Source organism: Citrus sinensis, chromosome 8 (genome assembly GCF_022201045.2).
Source record: "Citrus sinensis cultivar Valencia sweet orange chromosome 8, DVS_A1.0, whole genome shotgun sequence".
NCBI lineage: Eukaryota > Viridiplantae > Streptophyta > Magnoliopsida > Sapindales > Rutaceae > Citrus > Citrus sinensis.
The window spans coordinates 280,571-298,020 of NC_068563.1; the positions used below are offsets into that span (position 1 = coordinate 280,571).

General features: G+C 36.6%; 2 protein-coding genes and 1 non-coding gene across 3 annotated transcripts; all 3 read left to right on the top strand.

The window, feature by feature from the left end:
- Positions 1-109: 109 nt before the first annotated feature.
- LOC102615536 (uncharacterized) lies at positions 110-13,436 on the top strand. Its single transcript, XM_006486536.4, has 39 exons — positions 110-333; positions 633-703; positions 913-1,012; positions 1,084-1,191; positions 1,366-1,482; positions 1,683-1,833; positions 2,019-2,266; positions 2,406-2,576; positions 2,996-3,072; positions 3,142-3,259; positions 3,482-3,565; positions 3,691-3,786; positions 3,951-4,052; positions 4,334-4,402; positions 4,500-4,595; positions 4,662-4,769; positions 6,271-6,384; positions 6,519-6,602; positions 6,992-7,120; positions 7,463-7,661; positions 7,766-7,909; positions 8,046-8,089; positions 8,321-8,404; positions 8,527-8,595; positions 8,699-8,775; positions 9,105-9,174; positions 9,559-9,708; positions 10,092-10,157; positions 10,343-10,487; positions 10,594-10,658; positions 10,735-10,800; positions 10,972-11,065; positions 11,422-11,458; positions 11,573-11,630; positions 11,830-11,940; positions 12,018-12,085; positions 12,566-12,632; positions 12,719-12,787; positions 13,073-13,436. Exons 1-39 carry the CDS (start codon positions 289-291, stop codon positions 13,163-13,165), a joined length of 3,864 nt encoding a protein of 1,287 aa, XP_006486599.2. The 5' UTR covers positions 110-288; the 3' UTR covers positions 13,166-13,436.
- A 182-nt stretch (positions 13,437-13,618) lies between these two features.
- LOC102615837 (pentatricopeptide repeat-containing protein At2g17140) lies at positions 13,619-16,993 on the top strand. Its single transcript, XM_006486537.4, has 2 exons — positions 13,619-16,430; positions 16,548-16,993. Exons 1-2 carry the CDS (start codon positions 13,924-13,926, stop codon positions 16,708-16,710), a joined length of 2,670 nt encoding a protein of 889 aa, XP_006486600.2. The 5' UTR covers positions 13,619-13,923; the 3' UTR covers positions 16,711-16,993.
- A 130-nt stretch (positions 16,994-17,123) lies between these two features.
- LOC112499447 (U1 spliceosomal RNA) lies at positions 17,124-17,290 on the top strand. The gene has a single exon (XR_003067043.2). It is a non-coding gene; the product is annotated as a U1 spliceosomal RNA (small nuclear RNA).
- The last annotated feature ends 160 nt before the right edge of the window (positions 17,291-17,450 follow it).

Genomic DNA, 17,450 nt, shown 5'->3' on the forward strand with positions numbered 1-17,450 from the left:
TATTTCTTCACTTTCAGGTAATTGACGAAAAGTTAGATTAAGCCAATGACAGAATGACTTATCATCATTCTTTACGTTGCGTGTCGTTTCCTTATAACTCGTAATTCATTAACCGCTCTGCTCGACGGAAAGTCAAAAAGAAGCGAAAAACAGTGACTCACTGAGTTGACTCGTGTAGAGTCACTTACCCACTAAGCTTCATTTTTTTCAATTTCTCTGCAACTAAGCAGACCCACCAACAAGACTAAAAAAACTAAACTTTGTTTCTCTAATCAGAAAAAAAAAAAAATGGCTTCCTTTCTTGGTTTCTTCACTTATATTACTATTTTTCAGGCAAGAACAAGTTTTCATTTTTGAGTCATTTACAGTGTTGATTACATAAAATGTTCATTTGCTTCGTTGTATGTAACGTGTTAAAAAGGAGTTACTTCTATACTTATTGAATGTTGATTGTGTATGAATGTGACAGCTGAATTATTTGTTTTGTCAAGTAAATAATCAATTTTGACGCTTTTGTGTGTAATGTTTTATAGGGTGAATTGAGGTGAATTATGCATCTGGTCAATTTCCCAGTTCCATTGAATGTTGTTGTGTTATTGAACTGATATATGTATATTTTTTTTGGGTCTTAGGTTATTCTTCTTGCATGTTTAGTGACTGCAGAGAAGACTGATACCCTTTTAATCAAGGATGTCACTTCTAGGTAAGGCCACTTTACTTTCAAACTCAAGTTGTGTAATTCTGTTTGTTCCGATTAATGTGTTGTCATCATTGGTTTTGATTTCTTATTAATGATATCTTGTTGAGCTGCAATGGTGGGCCTTAGCAAATGATAACTTGTGAATTTGTGTAAGAAGTTTGAGGTTCCCTCTCTTCTCTCATTTGTGGGATTGCTTCATTCTTGCTGGTCAGTGAAAGGCATTCTAAAGAATATTGTGCAATGTACGACATATGCGGAGAAAGGAGTGATGGAAAAGTTCTAAATTGCCCTTATGGTTCCCCTTCCGTGAAGGTACATGTACTCTTGCTAGATACCTGCTGCATTATGAGAGGTCTTACAACTCGCGGTGTATGTTTTTGCAGCCTGATGAGCTGTTTTCTGCCAAAATCGAAAGCTTGTGTCCATCAATAAGTGGGAATGTTTGTTGTACAGAGACTCAATTTGAAACACTGAGGGCACAGGTTCAACAGGTTAGAATGCTTTATGTAGTTCCAATCCTTGTGTGTTTATGCTATGCTGAATGGCTTCAATTAGGCCATGTTTAGGTCTGAACATAGTACATGTTTCTTGTTTTGTATCATTGTTCGTCTGATTTTTTTATAGGTGATGTGTTTATATGGGCTAACTTATGTAATCTATTGCAGGCTATACCTTTCCTTGTGGGTTGTCCAGCATGCTTGAGGAACTTTTTGAACTTATTTTGTGAGCTCTCATGCTCTCCTAATCAAAGCCAATTCATCAATGTGACTTCTGTCTCCGAGGTGAGGCCATAATGCCTTTCAGAGCTTGTTTTGTAATGAGTACCCTGTAAGTTTAATCACTTCACAGTTACTTACAGGCTTATATTTCTACTTAGGTATGCTTACAGGAGTTTTATCCGTATTGCCAGCTTCTTTATAATGCGAGTCCAATTATATTTGGCATTTCAATGTAACAGTGTTGTCAGTATTGTTCTTTTCAGGTTAATGGCAATTTGACTGTGGATGGTATTGACTATTATGTAACCAGTACTTTTGGAGAAGAGCTTTATAACTCCTGTAAGGATGTAAAGTTTGGGACTATGAACACTCGGGCCATAGATTTCATTGGTGCTGGTGCTAAAAGCTTTAAAGGTGATTTGCTGTGTCAATATCCTCTGCACAAAATTGCTCAATATGCGACATCTTTGATATGAACGTGGTTGTTTTTTGTATTTTCCATTTTTTTGGCAAATTGTCATGGTCATCCCTGTTTGTAATGAGAAATTGTTTGGCTTCTCTAAGTCTTAATCTTTTTGTTTTATTATTGTTTTTACTAGAGTGGTTTGCTTTTATCGGTCAGAAAGCACCTCCTGGATTTCCTGGTTCTCCATATGCCATAAACTTTAAGTTAAGCATTCCTGAGTCATCAGGATTGGAGCTTATGAATGTATCCACGTACTCATGTGGCGACACCTCCCTGGGCTGCTCCTGTGGTGACTGTCCTTTGTCACCTATGTGCTCTAGTTCTGAACCTCCTTCTCCCCCAAGGAAAGAAGCCTGCACAATTAGAATTGGGTCTCTTAAGGTTGGAAATGATGCAGATATAACAATAAATTTTCTTTTGGCTTTTCTTCTCTTGATGGTTGACTGGTTGGCTTTGATTTCACAATGTTGATGACTAAGATGTGTATCATTTACTAGGTGGTATTGTCTGATGTTTGTAGGTTAAATGTGTTGAACTTTCGTTAGTGATTGCGTATGTTGTTTTGATTTCTACATTTTTTGGATGGGCTCTGTTTCAACGGACAAGAGAAAGGAGGATACCGCCATCTAGTGTTGAGCCATTGATAAAGTCCACAAGTGACAGTGGACCTGATTCTGGTATCATGGAGGAGGTAAAAGTATATTTATGTTACTAGTTTACTATCTTATGTTCTTTCCCACTTCCGATAAGATTGGCTTGACGTTCTAGAGTATTTTGCATTTTTCAGTGTTAAGTAAAATAAGTACTTGTTGGAGCTTCTCTGATATTCCTTTCTTTGCTCTGACAGTCATGGTTCATTTAGCTATTTGGTACAGTGAGTATTGTATAGTTGTACTGACATTTGACCTTCCCTGAAAGGTGGTTAAACTTGAGCTAATATTGTGTAAAATGCTTTTCTTCTTCTTCATATATTTTTTTTGTCTGCATCCTCTTGTTTCTATATCTGTTTGGAATTACAATTTTGTACCTGGTGTTAATCTGTGCTTCTTACATTCCATCATATGTGCTTTTTAAGGCTTAGTTGAGTGGTATGTCTTGTGCCATGAATAGGTAAATGCAAGGGATCTTCTACCGACCGAGGGGGGCGGGCTTTCTGTTGTTCAAGGATACATGTTGAGCTTTTACAGGTCAATCACAAGACTGTTACTTGTGTTGTCTATAGTATATGCTGAACAAATTTTGATGTTTTTGTGCAGGACTTATGGAAGATGGGTTGCTGCGAATCCTGCTTTTGTGCTCTGTATGTCGTTAGCAATTGCTTTTGTGCTTTGTTTAGGGGTAATTCGTTTCAAGGTGGAGACGCGGCCAGAGAAGGTATGATATTGGCATCTCTGTAACCTTTTGGGTTATGTGCAAGAGATTTGTCTCTTAAATTCACCAACTATTTGCTAATTGCTACAATCAGTTGATATAAGTGCATGAGCCTTATAAAGTGCAGCAATTATAATTGTGTTCCTTCGGCACTCACCATTCATTGTGCATGGCTGGTAGTGTTTTCCTTTCCTCTTTACTTTTCTGACAGATGTATCTATATAGTTGTGGGTAGGTCCTGGGAGTAGGGCAGCGGGAGAGAAACAATTTTTTGACAGCCACCTTGCTCCCTTCTACAGAATTGAACAGGTTGTTTCCTTGTTTCTCTTCTTTATCTTTATCTACAGATTTATCATAATAGCTGTTGCCTGATGATTTGTTTGCTTAGTAATGGTAATGCTAAATTTTTGCCACTTGTTATTTCCATAATTCAGCTAATATTAGCGACCTTACCTGATCCAAAGAATGGCAAGCAACCCAGTATTATCACAGAGGATAACTTCCAGTTGCTCTTTGAAATGCAAAAGAAGGTACTCGTGCTTGGTGCTACTTTTCAGAAAGCCCTCTGATATTTGAGCATTAAGTTAAATTATCCTTAATTTGAAAGGGTCAGTATGATTGAGCTTTCCTGTACTTGTTTTATTTATTTATGTCATGACTTTATTGATTTGTGTTTACTCCTTAATTTTGACAGGTTGATGGAGTACGTGCTAATGATTCTGCCTCATTGGTATCCATAACTGACATTTGCTTGAAGCCTCTTGGCGAGGATTGTGCCAGTCAGAGTGTTCTGCAGGTCTTTTAATACTTTAATTCATTTCCATGGTTTTGGTCCTGAGTTGTCTGCCAATATATGTTGTATCATGTGTCTATACTCTACCAGAATGGACAGCTGATTTTTTTTTTTTGTTGGGGGGGGGGGGGGGGGGGGGTTTTGGAGGTTCCATGCTTATCATTTTTCAGTGGGAGATATTTTTCTTTAATCTTAAAATATGTTCTTAATTTCACCATTATGAAGCATAATATATATTTTAAGTATTAACATCTTAGTTCTCGTATCTTTTGCCCTTCTCATAGTATTTCAAAATGGATCCTGAAAATTACGATTCCTATGGAGGCATTGAACATGCTGAGTATTGTTTTCAGGTATAAAGCTAGTTGCTGTTACATGACAGTTACTCAGGTTTATATAGGGCTATTACTTGCATTTGACTTTTAAATTCCCTTTGTGTTCCTATTTCAGCATTATGCCTCTTCAGACACATGTTTGAGTGCATTTAAGGCTCCTCTTGATCCAAGCACTGTCTTAGGAGGATTTTCCGGAAACAATTATTCTGAGGTAATACTTTCATCCCTTTCCTTGAAAGCTGATTATATGGTAACCATTGATGTGTTTTAATTTCAGGCTTCTGCCTTTATTATCACGTATCCTGTTAATAATGCAATTGATGAAACAAGCAAAGAGAACAGAAAGGCTGTGGCTTGGGAAAAGGCTTTCATTCAGTTGGCAAAGGTCTGGCTATGTTGATTGTTTAGTGGTATTTGAATTTCATGTTTGAATTTCTTAATTTCATCTGTCGCTGAAAAAAAATATCTGCACATCCATTGCCTTAATGAGGGATAAAAATATAACATTATATTATTGAACTCCCTCACTATGATATCCAATTGTTTGGCATAGAGGTTATTCCTCTGGGTCAGAAAAAAAAATAATGACTATAATCTAAATGATCAAGAATTTTTTGAGAACTCAACAATAGAAACCAGCCCTGAGAGCCAGTGCCTTAATGTTCCTGTCTTTGACATGATAGGTGAGTTTTCAACTCCTTCAAAAGCTGAACAATTTCTTTCAGTGGAACAAGGTGATGTTTTGTTGTTCAAACGTGAACTAGAACATGGATGAGCAGGCACATGCTTGGCTAAGTTTTGAGTAAATCAAAGGCTTTCTGATTGTGGGTAGTTGGTTGCCAATGACATAAAAGATCTTGCACGCTCAGAGAGTATGGTTGGCATTTTCTGTCTAAGTTTGGGATATTATCATTTTACCACCAAAAAATTGAAGGGAAATAATTAGAGAATTAGGAAATTGATAACCCTAAAATCGGCCCCTCTCTCTCATTAATTTTTTTCCTTTAATTAAATTATTATTGTTTTTAGTTGTGATTAATACTTGAATTTCATAGATTATAATAATAATTTTGAAGCAGAATTTTTTATTATTTTTTTGGTTGTTTGTTGTAATTTTGCATATTCTTCATTATTTTTATTAATTAGAATTTTCAGTTGTTTTTTAAATCTTATTAATTGTTATTATTATTTTAAATTGTTATTATTTTTTAGTTGTGATTAATACTTGAATTTCATAGGTTATAATATTAATTTTGAAACATAAATTTTTATTAATTGTTCTTTGTCGTTTATCGTAATTCTGCATATTATTCATTATTTTTTATTAATTACAATTTTTAGTTGTTTTCTAAATCTTATTTTTTTTCATTGTTTCTTTTTTTTCAAAGGGTAAAATTATCTTTTATTCTCTTGGGAGTAAAATCGACTTTTAACTCATTTTTTGTTAAACATTAACGTTTTTCCAACGGAAAGGTGGTAAGTTGATAACAACGCAAACGTTTAGTGGTAAAATGCACTTTTCAGCAAAGCATGGTATTGACATGATATGTCAGAATAACTTTGGTGGTAAAATGATAATATTCCGTCTTAAGTTTTTATCTAATTCTAAGGGTGTTTTCTTGTGATGATGGTTCAGCAAGTTTATTTGGAAGACCAAATTGCCCTCTTTTATAGGGTACGGACACATGTATAGTGGGATAATTATCTCTTTCATACAACTCTGGATTCTTTTTAATTAAAAGAGCCCATTTTGAAGGAACTAATTTGGCTGGTTAGAGCGTGGCTGCATTTGTTTGATTTGTTGGCTGTGATTTGTAATTCATATATCTTACACAATTTCAGATGGTGGGATGTAAATTAAATTTCCAAAGAAATAAATTTGACAGGAGGAGCTGCTACCAATGGTTCAGTCTAGCAACCTTACTCTTTCATTTTCATCAGAAAGTTCGCTTGAGGAAGAACTGAAAAGAGAAAGTACTGCAGATGTTGTCACCATAGTAGTAAGTCTCTGAGAATAGTTCTCTTCACATTGGCCAACTTCCATCTGAGAACAATCAGTTTCATGTGGTGTTATTAATGATTTAATTGGTTGTTTTCTTAATTGTTTTCTCCACTTTGGCCATCGGCACGTCAGGCAAGCTATCTTGTAATGTTTGCATATATTTCTGTGGCACTGGGAGACACACCTCGTTTTTCTTCTTTCTATGTCTCATCCAAGGTACGATTTTATTTTTGCTTTAAGTTGTGCTCTACTTATCTAATTTTTAAATGGATTTTCTGTGTGATTGTTTGTAATATATACTGAGGTTTGCTTGGGTAGTTATTTTGTGGGATAAAACCTAATGTGTAAGTATGCATGACTAAAATACATTATGGAGATAATTATTGTGTTTTTAGTATTGTTGTTATTGTTCATGTTAGTTCTACTACTGTTGCTACTGTTGAGTTTCATTAAGGTCCTCATGCTTGAGTTGATTCTCAAATGAAGTTGTAATATGTAACTTCATGCTGAGTAGAGGTATATCTTCTGCTAATTGAGAACTCGATATCTGTGCAACAAAAACAGCTGTGTTATTAATCCATCTGCCTTATGATTTTGGTCTCCAGGTGTTGCTGGGCCTTTCAGGAGTTATCCTTGTTATGCTTTCTGTACTTGGATCTGTTGGATTTTTCAGTGCCATTGGAGTTAAATCTACATTGATCATAATGGAAGTTATTCCTTTTCTTGTCTTAGCTGTAAGTTTGTTCTTTAATTTTCTTTCAATGCCATTGTTTTCTTAATAATGTTCGTGGGTGCAGTTGTGTCCTACATTCAACTTGGGTCTACCAATCTAGGATTAAATGAACTCCCTAAATTTTTCTTGGCTTTTCTTCATTCTACATTTTCTTGTCCTATATTTAACATGCCTGAGAAGTTCTGTACAGGTGTGTTTAGTGTCAAAGAAACACCCATGTCATGTTTCATATTATGTATTCATTTAGGCAGAGTGGCTATTTGTGACATACTGATTTTGGAATATTTTTCTTATTGTTTTTATATTTAATTCTTTTTACATGGTTCCTATAACATTTAATCAGGTTGGAGTGGATAACATGTGTATATTGGTTAATGCTGTAAAACGGCAACCGATGGAGTTAGTTCTAGAGACACGAATAAGCAATGCACTGGTTGAAGTTGGTCCTTCCATAACTCTAGCTAGTTTATCTGAGTTTCTGGCATTTGCTGTTGGAAGCTTCATCCCTATGCCAGCATGCCGTGTCTTCTCTATGTTTGCAGGTTAAAAGATTCCTTGTATCTTAAAGGCTAATTTTTAAACACTCATGTCTTGGAATTTGACATTTAGGTTCACTGAGTTTTTTTTATCTTTTCTTCCCCTGTAGCCTTGGCTGTTTTACTCGACTTCTTTCTGCAAGTTACTGCCTTTGTTGCACTGATAGTTTTTGACTGCTTAAGAGCTGAGGATAACAGGATTGACTGTTTTCCATGCATAAAGATTCCTTCATCTGGTGGAGAATCTGATGAAGGTATTTTTTTAAGCAATCATTACATTGTTTTCATTGTATTTTTGGCGGTGCCTAAAAGTTGTAAGCAGCATAGTGTTAGATCTCCTGTTTTCTTATTCGCTAGCATCTCTTATCAAGTTATTTTGGTGAAGTATAGGCATCAACCAGAGATCCCCTGGATTGCTGGCTCGATATATGAAGGTAAAACTTTCAGAATCTCTGAAAGCTATATTTTTGAAATCTATGGAATAAATCATCTTGTTAAATATAGAGTTGCAGACAATTTTTTGCTTAATCTGTATGGAAGATATTATTATTGTTAATCAAGTAAAGTATGTTTATTGAGATATGTTGAGGATGTTAATTCCCTTGGAGAAAATGTGAATAGCTATATTCTCTTGCTTTTATTTTAAAAGATATTATTTCATGCAGGAAGTTCATGCACCCATTCTGGGACTTTGGGGAGTGAAAATGGTAGTTGTTTCTGTATTTCTTGCCTTCACTGTGGCAAGCATTGTAAGTCATGACTTTTAACATTATTATTGTTCTCTTATTATTTTATATCTTGGAAGTAAAATTCTTATCCATGTAAATTCTTGAGTTCCTTTATTATATTACCTTTTTTCTTATCCTTAAAGGCTTTATCTACAAGGATTGAGGCTGGTTTGGAGCAACAGATTGTTCTTCCTCGGGACTCCTATCTTCAAGTTTGAACTCTCAGTTGATTTTTTCTGTCTTTTGTTAGTGGATTAGGTTTTATATTTTCCTTTATTGGACCTTATTGACCATCAATTTTTTTTTATGCATCAGGGGTATTTTGATAATACCACAGAGTATCTAAGAGTTGGTCCTCCATTATATTTTGTTGTTAAGGATTACAACTACAGGTATCAGCCCGGTTGTTTTTTCATGCTCTTTTCTTTCATATTGATCAGATAACAAGAAGTTTTCTGACCCCGCCCAAAAAAAAAAAAAGTAAAATTAACTTAACGGCATTACCGTAAAGCAGTCTCCAATGAACACTCAAGGATGCTTTAGCCTGTCAACAGGAGTTGATTTTTTTTCTCTTTTTTCTCCCTTTTTATCTTGAGCATACAAAGCAACAAAGTCAAAAAAATTTAGGGTCAATGCATAACTGAAATGGAGTTTAACACTATAGTTTAATTAAGCATCTTCTGACTGTTTTGTTTGGGTGTTAAATGGCTTTCATACTCAGCTCGGAATCAAGACATACAAACCAGTTGTGCTCCATCAGCCAGTGCGATTCAAACTCTCTTTTGAATGAGGTAATTCGATGTTTGAGTCATTTTCAGTTTACTGTTAGGTGCACAGCACTGTATCAACTTTTACTCTTGATACATTTGACATATCCATATCAAGGATTGCTGACTCTTTATGTACTCCAATAAGTATGTAGTTGGATTTAATTTCTAAATGTTGCATTATTTACTATTACTTGAAAATTAATATCTTCTTGGTGCTCATAACACCTTCCCCAATGTGATGAATCCTTTATCTCAAATATATGTGAAAGTGTTGTCATAAGCTAGCATTAATTTTTCTTCATATTCTTTTTTTCCCCTCGTCTCATGATTGATGCATAATGGTTGAAGATTTTTCTTTTTGTCTCTTGGTATTCCTATTCTTGTGTATTTGTTTGTTCTGAACAGATATCGAGGGCATCTTCAATTCCAGAGTTAAGCTACATAGCCAAGCCTGCTGCTTCATGGCTTGATGACTTTCTTGTCTGGACCTCACCAGAGGCTTTTGGCTGCTGTCGGAAGTTTGTGAATGGTACTTATTGTCCTCCTGATGATCAGGTTTGAGCTTCTTCCACATGTGCCATGCTGAAGTTTAAGTGGTCATTCAGTGTCTTTAATATTTTTTGCCAGAAGGGCTCATTCTTGGAGACACACATGAGCACGTTCTCGCACAGAACCATCTTTGCTTCCACTGTCATGCACCTGCACACTCACACACTGCAACACCTTTTCACATTGTCAACATTATGTTGATGGTCTAGTTATAAATAATTTTATGCATTTTGATTTGCATTGAAAGGTAATAACTAGTATGCTGACATTGTCTGACTGATTCGATGGAGTTCATTTTTCTCCCATTTAGCCATATTTAGCAATTAGATATTCTTTTAGTAGATGATTGTTTACTGTTAGATTACTTAAGCAATTAAATTTTTCTCTAGCCACCCTGCTGTTCACCTGATGAAGAACCCTGTGGTGTCAATGGAGTCTGCAAAGACTGTACAACGGTAATTCCCCCATTCTCCTCCCTTTGTTTGTTCAAGGCCATATTTTCCTCCTTTCTGTTGGCCAAAGTTCTCCAAAATACTTGTTACTTTATACTGATCTTTGATAAGGAATTTTGAGTTGTATAGCGAATATAACATATCATCTGAAATGGGTTGAAAGACTTATATTTTTGAGTTTCTTGTAGTGCTTTCGTCACTCAGATTTGGTTAACAATCGACCATCTACGGAGCAATTTAGGGAGAAGCTTCCATGGTTCCTAAACGCACTGCCATCTGCTGATTGTGCAAAAGGTGGCCATGGGGCCTACTCCACTAGTGTGGATCTAAATGGTTAGCTGAAGCCTTCTTCTGGCACATACTTTGTAAACATGAGCCAAAAGCCTCCAAGTGAGATAATAGAATTGGTTACAATGATCTGTTTCTAACTTTTTGGCAGGCTATGAAAGTGGTATTATACAAGCATCGGAGTTTCGCACTTTTCACACGCCACTGAACAAGCAGGTATGACTGTTGACTGAGGCTAAAATTGTCAATCATAGCGTGATATGTAACACTCTTTTAACCGCAATTTCCTCAGGGTGATTATGTTAATTCATTGCGAGCTGCACGGGAGTTCAGCTCAAGAATGTCTGATACCTTAAAGGTTTGAACTCAACCTTCCAGCGTACCAATTACATATAGCTAGATTGATTTTCATTTCATCCATCCTCTTCATGTTGCTGGAGTGGCGCTGCATCATTGATTTTCATGCTTTCCATCAATTCTCTGCAGCATTGCTTTTCTGATTCTCTGCTGCATTATTTGTCTAATGTAGATCAATATTTTTCCATATTCGGTGTTCTATATCTTCTTTGAGCAATATCTGGATATTTGGAGGGTTGCTTTGATCAACATTGCTGTAGCACTTGGTCAGTATTCCAAACACCATAAGGACAATTCTATAATTTCAAAACTAGTTTTGTTTTATATATAATTTTGGCAGACATCCGGTTTTATGATCTTTTGGTTCTTCAGACTATTGATCAATTACAGTGATGCTCATAACCTTCGCCTCGTAGTTGAACCTTATTACCCTTTTTTTCTTTTTTCAATGTCTGTTATAAATCAGTAATCATTGTCATATTTTTATTATTTCTATTTTGGTGAGTTTATTGTTTAGATGTGACTTTTTATTAGCTCCTTTTTGTGGTTATACTGGGATTTGAACTTTCAGCTTCTCATTACATCTGTTTCTAACTGAATATTTATTTGGTAATAATAACAGGTGCTATATTTATTGTTTGTCTACTTATGACATCCAGGTTTTAATTCCTCATCTGGTCCTTGTTTTTCCTTTTGGTACTTAAGTCTTTTTTACCCCTTAAATTGACATATTTGATTTTATTTTCCCCTTGTCCTTTGCTTTCTGAATGAAGTTTGTGGAGTTCAGCAATCATACTTGTTGTGTTGGTGATGATAGTCATTGATCTCTTGGTATGCTTTCACAATATACTCATTGCTTGTTTTGTTATTCTTTTTCTTGCTGGAATATCTACATGCTGTTTTATTCGTATATTCCTATCATATAATACTCTATTTCTATCACATTGAGTTTAAATTTACCATTCTCCTCTTTTGCATTCTCTATTAATTTTCATGTGTACGAAACTCACAATTCTGTTGGTTTCTGCAGGGAGTTATGGCAATTCTGGGTATTCAGCTCAATGCAGTTTCTGTTGTAAACCTTATAATGTCAATAGGGATTGCTGTTGAGTTCTGTGTGCATATAGTGCATGCTTTTCTGGTTAGTAACATTAGGCTCTTCTTCGTTTAGATATCAAGGTTTGTTGTCGTATGACAATTTGTTTCTGCCCTATGCAGGTAAGCCATGGGAATCGGAACCAACGATCACAAAAGGCTCTGAGTACCATGGGAGCTTCCGTCTTCAGGTTGACCTTACACTAGTATTTCCCAGTTCAAGTGTGTTGGTATTTGCAGTGTGCTGTAGAATTACAAAATTGGGAAAAATTTGGACGCGTTACCTATTTAAAGTAGAAACTGTAGATGGCAGCATAACATGAGATAATCTTTGACTTGGTGGATAATAGTGTTTGTGTGAGTCTCTTGTTGGACTTACCTATAGCTTTTATTCTGAAGTCAAACAACTGGAAATCATAAATTTTTTTTTTTATTTCCTTTATCCACAAACTTCTTAACCCTTCAACATTTTAATTTCAAAACACGATTATAATACCTCCGCTTTACTTGTTCAGCATTCATATGAGTTCTTGGTCCATGGCTGTGATGGAAACTAAAATGTATTTTCTCCATGAAAAGATGGACCAACAAATTCTTTTGTTTTGTTGTGCTTGGGTTATTATTATTTACTTCTATTATCTGAGTTCTTTCTTTTGGTTACTTTTTGATAGTGGAATTACACTCACAAAGCTTGTTGGAGTAATCGTGCTTTGCTTCGCCAGATCAGAAATTTTTGTGGTCTCGACCCATTCTCTCCCATCTTTCGATAACTAATAATGGCACACGTAATGGATATAAGAATAATACTCTTCAATGTTTTGCAGGTTTATTACTTCCAAATGTACCTGGCATTGGTTATTATTGGTTTCTTGCATGGACTTGTGTTTCTACCAGTAAGTAAATTAAATTTTTCTGTGTTTTGGCTCTCTGTGGCCAAGACTATATATGCACCCTTCACTCTTCACGACTCCCATTTTAAGGTGATTTGACTTCTTGAAGAGACACGGCCCTGCCGGTCATTGAACTTTGGAATTGCATTATGGAATAAAAATGACTGACTGACTATACGCAAAGAAAAATGTTGCCATCAGATTCAATGTTGCACTCTTTACCACATCTCGGCCTTCCCATATGGATTGACAAGATCCCAACTTAATATATTTGTTTTGTGTTTTCAGGTGATATTGAGTCTGTTCGGTCCTCCATCGAGGCATATAATCATCGAGAAACAGCAAGCAGATGAACCATCTACTTCATCAAACTTGAGCTAATTGGTGTGAAAAAAGTATAGCACCCATTTTGGGGGTTTGACTTCGTCTCTTGGTTTTTCTTACTGTAATGCAAGTTAATTTGTTGGCCCCTAAATTCTTTTAGTCAGTGCATGCTTTCTCGATTACTGTTTATTGGATGCACAGAACAACAAAGCTACCCAATTCTTTGTTGTAAATTCACTGAGAAAGCTTCATGTATTTTTGGCTCTACTCTACTGAGTTGTTCGTATACCTTTCTAACTTGAGCAGTATAAGCAACCTTTTTCGACAAGATCATTGCTTGTATGAGACACAAGTAGTTGTAGGCGACCCGTAGCAGTAGGTATGTATGAATAAATGAAAAATGGAAGCAATGCTAATGCGACTCCTCTTTCTTATCAATCATTATTACACATCAAATGGTTTAAGCTCATTAGTCATCCTCGTAAGTAACCATGATGCGGGTTTCCCGTGTGTAACCTGGCTCGTTCTGGGATTATATCCTCTTGTGCCATCACAAAGCAAATCTAAAAGATTGTTAAATCAAAATCACAGAGCCGAATAAATCATTCTAGGTTATTGTCATCATCTCATAAAATGTAGAAATATTAAGTTTGTTGTTCTGTAAAGATACTGGAAATTCTAAATCAGCAAAATGTTGGAATAGCGACTGACGATGGGTGTGTTAGTTCATACTCTTGTCCCGCCACTGCAGTTGAAACGAACATTTAAACTTTGGAAACGAACGCAAGAAGTGACGGTTACGATTAGCTAACAACATGAATCAAACGAAAACAACGCAAGTCACAATTACAAAGGCTCTGCTCAAAAACGCAAACAACCCAAAACTGGCATGGCAGATCTTCAGGCGAGTCATTCTCAATTCACCCACAACCAATCCTCCTCTTGACTCAGTACCCACCATTGCCCGCATCCTCATCCGCTCAAAAATGCTCGAAGAAATTCACACTCTTCACAGCCTCCTCCTATCTTTAAAACCCCGGGGAAACTCGCATTCCTCTCTTACTTCACTTGTCAAAATCCTGGCCAAGTCGGGTTTGTTAGATGAAGCTTTTTCGCAGTTCAAATCTATTAGAGTTCATTTCCACGGAGACCCGCCTTGTATCTATCTGTATAATGTCCTCTTTGAATGTTGTGTTAGGAAACAGCACATGGATTACTTGATGTGGTTGTACAAAGATATGGTTGTCGCTAAGGTTTCTCCGGAGACTTATACTTTTAATCTTTTGATCCGCGCGCTTTGTGATTCGGGTCGTTTGGAGGATGCACGGAAATTGTTCGATAAGATGTCTGACAAAGGTTGCAGACCTAATGAGTTCAGTTTTGCAATCTTGGTTCGTGGGTATTGTAGAGCTGGGCTTGCCGATGAAGGATTAGAGCTTATGGAATTGATGAGGAGTTTAGGGTTTTCTCCAAACAGGGTTGTGTATAATACTTTGATTTCGAGTTTTTGTAGGGATGGTAAAACTGAAGATGCCGAAAAAATGGTTGAGAGGATGAGAGAGGATGGTATGTTCCCTGATGTTGTAACCTTTAATTCTAGGATATCAGCTCTTTGTAGGACAGGGAAGATTCTTGAAGCTTCTAGGATATTTAGAGATATGCAGCTAGATGAAGACTTAGGACTACCTCGGCCTAATATCATTACATATAATTTGATGCTAGAGGGATTTTGCAAGGAAGGGATGCTGGAGGAAGCCAAGACTCTGGTTGACGCTGTTACAAAAAATGGCGGTTCCTTGAATTTGGAGAGCTATAATATTTGGTTAATGGGTTTGGTTAGGAATGGGAAGCTTGTAGAGGCTCAAGCAGTTCTTCAAGAGATGGTAGAAAAGGGAGTAGAACCCAGTATACATTCATATAACATTTTAATTGATGGGCTATGCAAGAATAGGATGCTTTCTGATGCAAGAATGGTGATGGATTTAATGGTAGATAGAGGCATTTCCCCAGATACGATTACTTATAGCACTTTACTCCATGGCTACTGCAGTAACGGGAAGGTATTTGAAGCCAATAATGTTTTGTATGAAATGATAAGGAATGGCTGTTCCCCTACTATTTTTACTTGCAATATTCTGCTGCACAGTCTATACAAAGAGGGAAGGATATCTGAAGCAGAGGACTTGCTGCAAAAAATGAATGAGAGAGGTTATGATTTAGATACTGTCACCTGTAATATCATAATTCATGGTCTTTGTAACTGTGGGAAGTTGGACAAAGCGATTGAGATTGTCAACGAGATGTGGACTAAAGGAAGTGCTGCTCTTGGTAACTTAGGTAACTTCTTTGTCGTCCCAGCTGATGATACTAACAGCAAGAAGAAATGCTTGCCTGATTTGATTACATATTCAACTGTAATTAGTGCATTATGCAAGGCTGGGAAGCTGGATGAAGCTAAAAAGAAATTTACTGAGATGATGGGTAAAAATGTGCGACCTGATTCGTTTGTTTACGATAATTTTATTCATAGTTACTGTAAGGAGGGAAAGTTATCATCTGCATTTCGGGTACTTAAAGACATGGAGAAAAATGGTTGCAGCAAGACCCTACAGACTTATAATTCTTTGATTCTGGGGTTGGGAAGTAAGGCTCAAATATTTGAAATTCACGGACTGCTAAATGAGATGAGGGAAAGAGGAGTTTCTCCTAATGTTTGCACTTATAATAATATCCTTAAGTGCCTATGTGAAGGGAGTAAAATAGAAGATGCCATATCTTGTTTGGATGAAATGCAGCAAAGGGGCATACTTAACGTTTCTTCGTTTAGAATGTTAGTAAGAGTTTTCTGTAAGGCCGGTGAGTTTAGGGTCGCACAGGAGGCATTTAAGACTGCACTGAGTATGTGTGGTCATAAAGAAGGCATTTACAGTTTAATGTTCAATGAGTTACTTCTTGCTGGAGAAGTATCAGAAGCCAAAGAGATATTTGAAGCTGCATTGGAGAAATCTTATGATTTGGGGAACTTCCTATACAAAGTTCTCATTGATGGACTTTGTAAGGATGAGAAGTTAGAGGAAGCTACTGGCATCATATATAAGATGATAGATAAAGGATATGGGTTTGATCCTGCTTCATTTATGCCCGTGATTGATGCCCTTGGTGAAAGAGGTAAAAAACATGAGGCTGATGAACTTGCAGAGAAGATGATGGAAATGACTTCAGACGGTAGGGTGGCACACAAGATTAGTCAAAATGCTGGGGAATTAGTACGCAGAAAACAAAATAAAAATGGTGGAAGTGTTTGGCAGGACATATTGCACAGGTATGGTTGATAAAAGTAATCAGTGATTCATTGCCTGCGACTTCTCTTCTTCCAACATTCTACTCTTTTGTGTTTTATCATGTACCTGACGATGTAATTTTTCTGATACTTTTACAGAGAAGATGGAAGTGGCATTGCCTTGAAAACGCTTAAGCGAGTACAGAAAGGCTGGGGTCAAGGAAGCATATCAAGTTTGCAGGCTCAGAAATATGACTTGCTTGATTACTGGGAGCCAGGAGCTGAGCATCGGGGGAATATCAAGAAGAAATCTCGACATTGAGGTGACCAAATTACAAAAATCACATCCGAAGACACAAAATGGAGTGGAAAAAGAAAGTTGTACATAATTAACATTGTTTTAAAATGTTGCCGCTGGGGGGAGGTGGCGGTGTTGGAGGTCATTTCCATGTTAGTGTAAATAGTGGTTTACGTTCATGACAAATGGTGATAATTTAAGCGTGACTGTGTCATTCAATTCGATGTTTATGGAGGATGTTGTTATTCTAGCCAAGCAACAGTAACTTTCTTCGATCAATTTCGTTTATTTTCTGCTTTCCCTTCAATTCGTTCTTGATCAGTCTATAGATAGGATTTTATGAGGCGGTGAACTTGAACCCCACATTGAAAATAGCGAGGCAGGAGAACATAACAGTAAAAGAAAGTTAATAAAAAGCAGAAAAAGCGAGGCACAACAAACTTACCTAGACGGGGTGGTCAATGGGTGATCAGAAAGGCCCATGGCCTAGGTTGGTGGTCTCCGTTGTACTTGGGAGTTGCCCCATTCTAAGGTCTCCCCAGTAAGGGAGAGCCTACGTCATAATTTGTGTTAGCGGCCAATTCTTTAGATGAAATATTTGCCCCAGCTTGAAACTTGTTGTTAATCAATTGTATTTGCTGGCAACTGGCATCTATAAGGACGAACAAATACGGTATCCCAATTGACGAACCAAAAACCCTACTTTTTGGGGTTTACGTTAACATCAAATTTTGGGGGGTTATCTTTTTCCCCAATTTAATCGT